The following is a 9,633-nucleotide window of genomic DNA, read 5'->3' on the forward strand; positions in this document are numbered from 1 at the left end:
TCAGTGTAAAGTGAGTGGGATTTCTTTTTTTGTAAGTGTGTATGCCTACTCCCCTTAAAATATAGTAGAGTACACACTACAAAGTGTGTGCTTTTCAATGCTTTGCTCTTCAACACACAGTGACAATGAAGTTACATTGAGTACAGAAGTACACCACACACTATCTAACATTCTTTTGTACATGACTGCTCTTTATTTACAATAACATACTGTACATGTAGTATTTCAAAAAATATAATCATGATGAAAACGATGAATTTTGTTTAAAAAAAAAAAGATTTGTGTGTTTTCTTATTGGTACTCGGCTGCTGTATTTCAATATCGAGATCAACATATAGGGGAAAGAATGCTACCACAATGTTTTGGACAACAAGTACATGATAAGTTTTCTTACCTTTTTCCCTTCAAGTTTTTAGTACAAAAACTGTAGCTTTTACCAGTGTAAGTAAAAAAACATGATCTGTCATGGACAATGATTTAATATAGCATGTAAAAAAAAAATGTGAAATTGAGGAATGATATCAATTACAGCACAAACAATGCCACAAGGAAGGAAACAAATAATGATATGAACAATGAAGTATACCAGGGCTTCCTTTCCTCACAAAAAAAAAAAAAACTTAAAAAAAAACATAAAAAAGAAACATGTATAAGCTACATGTACGTAGATATCCAGATAAGTACTGATCAAATGGTAGATAGGGATGGCATATCACATGTTCTTTTACAAATACCCAAATAAGAGGTAAATGTAAACACAGATGGCAAAATAGATTACAGGTACTACCTGCAAAATCCAATCCAAAAGTTTATGAGAAAATATTTAATTTTCACTCTATTTATGAACTTAAAGAAATCAAAGTCACCTTTTGTTTTAATAGACAGAAGTTCTTATTCAAGGATTCACGACAGATAAATACAGCTTTCTCAAGTATCAAAAAGTATATACATTACATTTCTATGTACAGTATTTTACACAGACACACACTATAAGTCTCTTTTGTCACGATAAAGTAGAAATATTTGCAACAACTCATTAGGGTTGCTGTTCCTATCATAATTATAGCATTATCATTCTTTACATTGCACTTTAAATCTGGAGTAAATTTTCCTTGTATGTAAAAAAAGAAAGATCATGATCATTTTACCTTTAAAATCTAATGAAAGAATATTGAATCATTAAAATCATTTCCAAAATTCAAATTTTTATCACCTCCTTCGTTTGAGTATCAGTGAGAGTAGATTTTGTTTATCCATGAAAGGTGTGTAACATATTGACCTATAATGCAAATCAATAATTGTTTACACATGCATACTGTATGAGTACGACAAAACTTAGCACAGTGCACAACAAAGTGCTGATGAGGTATGATGAATTCAAATCAGTCCCTGTCAGGCATTTTGCATTTACGCTCCACCCCCATGTCAACCCATTGACGACGTGTCCCGAGTATACTCGAGCAGGTGTCTATGTGAAATGCCTGTTGTAGCAAAATCAGTCCGTCCTCAAAGGGTTGATGTCTTAAGTCAGTAACTGAGTGACAGCACCAGAACCACTTTCATTTATTTGTCACAAAATCTTATTCTCCTCCCCCCCCACCCCACCCCACAAAAAAAAAAATGACTTTTTGTTTTGAAAATCTGTATCGCCATTTGACACTTTCTTGACACAATTAAGTGGAAAAGAAATCCACAACAAGTTGGAAATATGAATAGCCTTATGCTGAAGTTGGCAATATATAAAGTTCATCACAGTCAAGACTGCCAATGTTTCCAACAGTCAGTCATATATGCCTCATGAATCTGGCCAATCACATTTCATCGTTCACGAGGTGAATTTTTCGCTTGTTAATCACTGTCGCGGTGTATGCCACCGATTCGTCCTCCGCATTCGGTTTGACCCGATTCGCCTCCCCTTCGATTTGCACAGAATGGACTTCAGAGCTGTTGACCAGAGGCATGCTGTCGTCCACGCTGCCCGCAGTGGACTTTGCGTACAGCTGAGCCTTGCCGGGTGCTTCCTCTACAATCATCTCTTCTTCGATGTCGAGTGCCGGTGAGGTGTCCTGCATGGGCGCCGACTGCACCACCAGCTTTGGAGAGTGGCTCATCCCCAGGTCCACCACCACTTCGTCCACTGGGTCCTCGACATGGAGAAGGTTTCGGGACATGCCTGCATCGCACAAGTACCAGAGAGGAGGCAAATGTGAAAGTGACCGTAGAGCTGTTTCCAGCAAACAGATACAAGCAATTTTAAAACCTCATTTTTGACTTACAAAACATTTCCACTCTCATTTGTCATATACAGTGCACTCCCATTATAACGAACAAAGTTATAACAAAATTCTTGTTACAACAATTTGAACAAAGTAAATATTTAGGCCCCAAAATTATCATCTTTTTATACTTTACTCTTTGGCTATAATGAAATTTCGATATAACGAAAGAAAACTGCAGATCCTGAGGACTTCATGATAATGGGAGTTGCCTGTACACGAAAAGCTCTTTGTAAAATACAACTGTACATCATTGTTCATTTGTTTGTCGTTTGGTGAAAGCTCCAAAAGCTCATGTGATACAGGCTATGACTGACAAATGGGTTCCAATTGTATTAATCTTACACAGTAACATACACAAGCTAGCGCCTCAAGCTATCACTCAATGCAGAATGCAAAACGTTGTGCACACCAAGTTCATTTTGCCATTCAAAACTGATAGCATTGTTTCCACAGAACTGACCGAGAATATAGCTGTTAGAAATGGTTGTTTAATGATGAAGCCTAAGAAATTTACCTCTTGAAGTTCCAATACTTCCAGGAGTTTCGCTGAATGGATTGAAGCTTGGTGCAACAAGAAGAGCAAAGGACATCAGCAGAACCTGAAAGAGGGTGAGAAACAGAATAATTGTGAGATCATAATTTTCAAGCTTTTGCTAATAAAAGACAAAAATAGGCAGACAATAACAAATATTTCTTCAGCTATTACACTAAATGTCTCCCAACTTTTCTTCATTTCATTCTGTCTCTCCACTTGCATGAAGAAATGCACAATGTACAGTCGATAACCACAAGATAGCATTGCACTTTAATATGTGAGCCCCTCGCATTTGTGTTCACTTTTGTTTTTGTGATTTAAGTGCTTATTGCTTTTTAAACAAGCACATGAGATGCACAAAAATATGGAGATCTCCCACGCCAACTTGAATGGATAATGCACAGGTCAATATTTACAAGACAGAGTCAGAGAAACTACTATTGCAAAAGCCAGGAATATACAAAAGCAGTTGCATGTTTCTTCTTCAACACTGAAATGGAATTCAAAATTGACCAAAAGAATTGAAAATTATGAATCAGGCTTGTTTATGTTTGTGCTACTGGGGCAAGATGTATGAAACAGTAGACACATGTAAGAATTCAGTCTTGAAATTAGAGACTGGAATGGAAGGCTTCATTTTTTTCTGCTACTCACATAACACTGACGAACATGATGCATGTGGGCATACTGTTACTTGAGAAGCGTAAGCTTATATTGTATTAGATTGAAGGGGTCACATACTATCCTTGTGCTTTTCACTTGTCAATCAATGAAAGAACATAACATCACTTACCATGACACATGTGCCTGCCTGTGCTGTCTTGGTGGTGGTCTTTGCTACTAGAGACTGAAGCTTTCTGAGCTGGCTCAACAGAGATCTGCAAAGGAAAACAAAAAGTAACAGTCAGCAACTACAGATCTGCAACAATATTGACAACTACTAACACAACTAGACATAATTATAATTGATCCAAATCTATCAATGTAACTGTTTAAATGTTAACATATGACAAGATCATTCCTTGATTTCCCATTTCAACTAAACTATTTAGTCACTGTTGACAGCATTATAAAATCTAGCGGAATTTCTACTGCCAAATATGATCTTCAATAACATACTGGTAAATGTTTTGTCTCCAAGACAGGAAATTTTTTTAAAAGATATAATTCTTAGTTCTGATTCTGTTATGTGGCTCTCAATCAAGAATGTAACCACTCAACAAATTATGTTTCAAGTCCTAAGTTTTGCAAAATATTACGTTCTTCAAGCTTATGGTGCATGGTGACAAGATATTTGTTCACACTGCGACAATTGCTCCAGTCTTATTATCTCCATGGACTGAGGGTTAGGGTTATGAAAGGGTTTTAGGTTTAGTATGATGTGAGGATTAGGATTAGGGTTTTGTTGGTGGGCAGGCTTAATGTTCGTCTTAGCGTGCAGATATTTCATGAGAGCAATTGTCGCAGGAGCAAATGTCATGGAACCATGGTGCACACAGTATAAAAATAAATTGGAGAAGCTTAAGATTCTTACTCATTTTTGTTCTCGAGGTCCTTCACCCTCTTCTCCAGCTCCCGGTTCTGCTTGGTGCAGGTCTGTACCCGGTGCTCCAGGCCGTCCACATACTCCTTTTTCTTCCTCCTGCTCTCCTGGGCTGAGGCCTTGTTGCGGATCTTTCTCCTCACCGTCTTCAGGTGTCTCTCTTCCTCCTGGGGTGGGGGTGGAGGTGGGCGAGGGATCAAAAGTCACATTATTTTAAATTTCAGTCACCATATTCTCATAATTCATATGTTTCATTTTCTCCATTTATTCATTATTTACAAGAATCATATTCATCATTTCATCATAATTCACATGCTGCAGTATCTACAATTTTAGCATTTTTCAAAATCTTTTTTTTTTAAAACTTAAATTATGTCTATTTATTTTTTTATGTGTGGGTGGGTGGGGGGATTACTGTACACACGGGATAGAAAGCACAGCTGACGCTTGTGTAAACAGAGGGGCATAGGGTACGCAAATAGAATAACCATGCTGTTTGCTCTTCGAGCGGGTCCTCCAATTTACCTTCGTGAGTGGAACATCTGTGGGTAGCATGACGTTGATCTCCTTCAGTAACCTCTGCTCCTCTTCGGTGAGAACCAACTTGGGGTAGGACTGAAAAAGTAAAAGGTTGGAAAATACCAATTATGACTGAAGCAAAACAAACAAACAAACAAACAAACAAACAAAATAAAACAAAACAAAACATCATCTAGAGACAAGACTGTAGCTCACTTGTCTACAGTTCACTGGCATCACTCATGTATATTTCAAATAAAGCATTTTGCACAGACACCTTTGTACTGTCACAGATTTCAACTGAATATAGCTTGAAAACATGCAAATAAAAGCCAATTCCTCAAAGAATAGAAACATGTCTAAAGACATTTCATTAATACATGGTAGTTCTTGCAATCAGAATTGCATGGTACTGTAATTTTTACAATCCAAATGTCTCAAAGATTTTAGCATGTACTCACTCGCTCCTCCTCTGTGATTGTGACGTCCTTTTGTGTGAGTGGCAAGAGGTTCTGACTGCTGTCTGTGTGTGAAAATGCTGCATTCAGGGGGAAAAAAAGAAGAAACATATCCCATGAATGACACTACATGATGAATGAACACACAACCTCTAATAAGCACATTAAGAAAAAGAAAACTCTGCAGATTGTTCTTTCCACTGACCAATGATACTTAATATTTTCCTTATAATCAATTCATGATAAATAAGTGTTTGATAAACAGCCAGTTGTATCCATGTCACATTTTTCTGACTCTGTTGATTACATGCCTTGTGATACATGTACATGTATATCATTTGCATACATTAAACTGTCTGTGCATGCATGTAAAATGACCAAACAATCAAACAAAGCATGTGCATGGACAGAGTGTTTCACAGTTTTTGCTCTTCTAATGCCTATCTTGTTGCTACTGTCATTTCCACATTTATCCTTTGAAGCGTTAGAGGATAGTTAAAAAGAAAATGTAATAAATTTGCATGCCACACCAAGAGCAGTGCAGCATATACTGTACTGTACGAGCTGAAATTTTCGCGTACAGATATTTTCGCGAATTGGTACTTCGAGGACATTTTCGCGTGTTGTTAATTTTGCGGTTGCGAGGGTCTAACTGAACTTACTTATTTGCGCGTTGTTATTTTCGCGATTCAAAGGCGATTTGCGAAATTCGCGAAAATTTCAGCTCGTACAGTATGTCACAGCTCCCAAAAAGTTACCTGCATCTGAGTAACAGTCTTGGCTGTCCCCACCAGTCGTGACCACTGCCTCTGTGATGAGCATGGCATCGTCCCCTACAAGGATAGTGGACATGTCCAGAGTCTCTAGCACAAGTCCTTGGTGTGACATGTCATCTGTAGTGTGGGCATCATAGCCATGGCTGCTGGCGGGTGACCTTTGATCATGATCATCAAAGGAGATTCCACTGTCACTGTGTGGGGGTGATCGGCTCAGCGACTCCGGGGAGGGGACGGATTGAAACTTTGCTTCCGTTTCTTCTGCTGTGATAAGGCCTTCCAGAAGATCAGTGTCAGACTATACCACATGGAGAAATGAAACACCATAGCGCTCTCTACATTAGTAATACATCTTCAGCAAAATAGCCAGTGAAGAACTATGTAGCATTTCAGCTGTCAAGTGCAAACTCAAAAGGCTGGATCAAGGGAAAGCATTATCCCACTTATGAGGCAACATATGAAAGTACATGTATATGCTTACATTAATATTGATTCGCCACAATTTGGTAAATACAAAGCACTCACATCAATTCATCTACTTCACACAAGGGTGTTCATGGATACAAACCCTATATGGTGCCATTTACTATTAAATACAAACATCAACATCAAACAAGCAACCTTTTTATTGACTTGAATCTGGTACTTACCAAGTCAAATGAGTTTGTGAATGACAGCTCATTGTCTTGGGCATCCTTGATGACGTCCAGACCAAAGAGGACATCATCTGACAGAATCGGGTCCTTCTCGTCAAAGAGGAGGTCCAGATCGTCCGACGTTGACAGCCTTCCGTGACCGACTGAAACCTGCCCCAACTGTTGTATTTCTGTCATGATTCTAGTGTACCTGCTGTTAGAGTGTACAAACACAACAAGAAATTCTCTAAATGGTGTGAAACACTGAACTTCCACATCTTTACAAGAGTGGCATAGGTGGAGTACTTGTGAGAATATTCCATATTGTACATTGTACAGCAAATACATGTACAGTATTAACATTAGTGCATGACAAAGCTAATGGTGGGAATCTACTAAGGACATGACAAGAAAAGTACATGTACGGTGTGTGTAAATATATTGTATGCATCAGCGAAACACACTGCCAGCAATAAAGGCTACATGTAGCAGCCAATTCATTAAATCTGACCGCACTGTCAAATTGATCTAAGATTACATTCAAAATCTTATAATGGGGCTCATAAATGGGCCTTTCTTATTCTTCAGCACAATTTGTGTTTGCCATTTAAAATTCATATTTCACAGTTCTAATCAAAATTGCTTTACAAAAGAACAATTACTGGTGGTCATCATGAGGTAGCCACAGATATAGAACTACAGTGTACATGTATTATCTAATAAAACGTGATAATTCATAGTTTACATACATTTCTTCACAGTGTGCATACAACTGCTGTATGTTACTAAACTACAGAGGGACAGTGTCGTATCGTACCGCTGCTTGTTATTTTTAGAGTGGCAGTAGAAATTTAGATAGAAAATGGGACATGTGCTTGGGAAATTGATAACAGGTCCCTTCAATGTAAACAATACAATCTAGATGAAGGAGCACAGAAAACACATATAGTTTCAAGGCCAAGGGCAAAACATGCTGTAGTTTCCATACAATACACAGCCTAATCTCCAACCTCCTCCTCCAAGCCATTATCACTGATTTATCGCAACATCATGACCATGCATGTAGGTTGTCTGATAGTACATGTACCATAAACAGAATAGAAATCTACAAAGATGCAGCATTATTGCACACTGATCAAGAGTGCAATGATGCCTATTGATGGCTTCATCCAGCAAATGAGTTCATGAAATGAAAACTTCTTGACAGCTACACTTTGTACATCTATCATGTCTATCGAGCTCAGAATATAGATAAAATGTTAGAAATGCCATGCCATTCAATTCAATCACTTAGACCTCTAGTAGTATTTAGAATTTTTATAGACAGAAACATCCGTCTGTCTGGAGGAGTCTATTTTTTTGACGTTATCGCTCTCCTCCTTTTTTAGGAGACCAGATACAGACTGATCAGTGATCTTTCGGTCAATTAGAATTAGTATTCTGGTGGAAATTTTGATCAGATGGGCCTGACCTTGGGCCTCTCTCTACAACTCTGCCTCCATCTCGTACCTCTGCTCTGGTCTTTGAACTACATTGAAGTATAGATCTATATATCTAAACAATCACAATTTTAGACAAGTCTAGCTCTGCCTCTAACTTGTTACTCCTCTACCGGGCTCTAGTACAACGGAATTACGATCTTTCGTTCGCATGGTTCAAGAATCTTCTTCTTCTTCCAAGTTAGTGCATCCATATCCCTCTTACAGGGCAGAGTATTGTCGCACTTGTTGCTTGTACAATGTAGTATAAACTGGTAGGCGAAGTGAAAGGAATGTAGTAACTTACTAATACTAGTCTAGATAATTTTAAGTGTTCGTACCGTACGCACTACAACCACAACGCCACAGAAATGCGGCAACAGTATTCTGCATTCAGATAGAATAAGACTAGGTTAACACACACACAGCACAGAATGTCCTTTGAAAATGAACTTCAACGCCACGGTTAGTGCAGAAACCAGAGTGGTTTAGACATGATGAGAGAGAGTAAACTTTAGATGGTGATTAGATCTGTTACACGACTCATTATCGATTAGATGTCTAGGCCTATGGCATGCCTATGTTGAAGTATGACTAACACTTAACAGTCGGTTAGCTAGGCGATAACATACCACAAATCGCGAATCGTAGGTCAGTGAAATGAGAGTCGTGAGACTATGGTGCGACAGTTGATCCCGCTTAATAAATATTCAGGTAACTCTTTCCAAATCCGTATCCGAGGGTACAAATGACTGCTAGTAAGCTTCTACTCTAGGATGTGCTGATGAATGAGTTAACACATCTGTACACACACTGTACCAGGCCAGGGTTTTTCTATACGCGTCAACTCAGCTTAGACTTTTCGCCATGCATGCTATGAATAGAACATTGCGTCAGGTTCCAGCGTGGCAGCCCTGACGTCGAAGTGATAGCTGTATAACCCAGGCTGTTTCATCTAATAAATTTTAAAGTGTTCCTTTTTCATATCAAATCTTTCCATTACGTGTCTTTAAATTCAATTTTTCAAAGATAAAACTAACTGTTTAGAATCATGTGTGGAGCATATGTTTTCTACGATACATTTGGTAATCTTTATGAAAAAGAATATCTAATGATGTTTTAATAGTAGGCTAATAAAACTCAGAAAATATTTGAGACTGGTATCACGTACTTCAGCATTGTTGTACAGTATGCGCACGGTAACGGATGAGAGATAAAGCCATTTTAGGGGTTTACAGTCTGCAATGTTTACGACTCGTTGCTCACTGGGTTCGTGCAACAAAACAAAGCGGGGGTTGCCCCGTGGGCAGGTGGGGACATTCCTTTGATATCAATCAGAATCCTTACCGGATAAAGGGGGCGTGGTCAAATCACACTTGACCAACGTTATTTCACACGAACTTGTAACTT

The 9,633-nt window shown here is 38.4% G+C and overlaps 1 protein-coding gene across 1 annotated transcript; it reads right to left on the bottom strand.

Annotated features, from left to right (window-relative positions):
- Positions 1-1,600: 1,600 nt before the first annotated feature.
- LOC140230756 (uncharacterized) lies at positions 1,601-9,082 on the bottom strand. The gene is made up of 9 exons (XM_072310892.1): positions 8,856-9,082; positions 6,761-6,959; positions 6,093-6,408; positions 5,338-5,414; positions 4,883-4,972; positions 4,349-4,524; positions 3,608-3,692; positions 2,794-2,878; positions 1,601-2,173 (listed from the first exon to the last, which is right to left on the bottom strand). Exons 2-9 carry the CDS (start codon positions 6,941-6,943, stop codon positions 1,812-1,814), a joined length of 1,374 nt encoding a protein of 457 aa, XP_072166993.1. The 5' UTR covers positions 6,944-6,959; positions 8,856-9,082; the 3' UTR covers positions 1,601-1,811.
- Positions 9,083-9,633: the final 551 nt, after the last annotated feature.

This window comes from Diadema setosum, chromosome 7 (assembly GCF_964275005.1).
Source record: "Diadema setosum chromosome 7, eeDiaSeto1, whole genome shotgun sequence".
Classification (NCBI taxonomy): Eukaryota; Metazoa; Echinodermata; class Echinoidea; order Diadematoida; family Diadematidae; genus Diadema; species Diadema setosum.

Excerpts from the sequence above, each read along its gene's own strand:
- LOC140230756 (XM_072310892.1), bottom strand. The coding sequence starts at position 6,943 with ATGACAGAAATACAACAGTTGGGGCAGGTTTCAGTCGGTCACGGAAGG. Across the intron at positions 6,409-6,760 it reads TCACAAACTCATTTGACTTG|TCTGACACTGATCTTCTGGA; the intron begins GTAAGTACCAGA and ends CATGTGGTATAG. Across the intron at positions 4,973-5,337 it reads CAATCACAGAGGAGGAGCGA|TCCTACCCCAAGTTGGTTCT; the intron begins GTGAGTACATGC and ends TTACTTTTTCAG.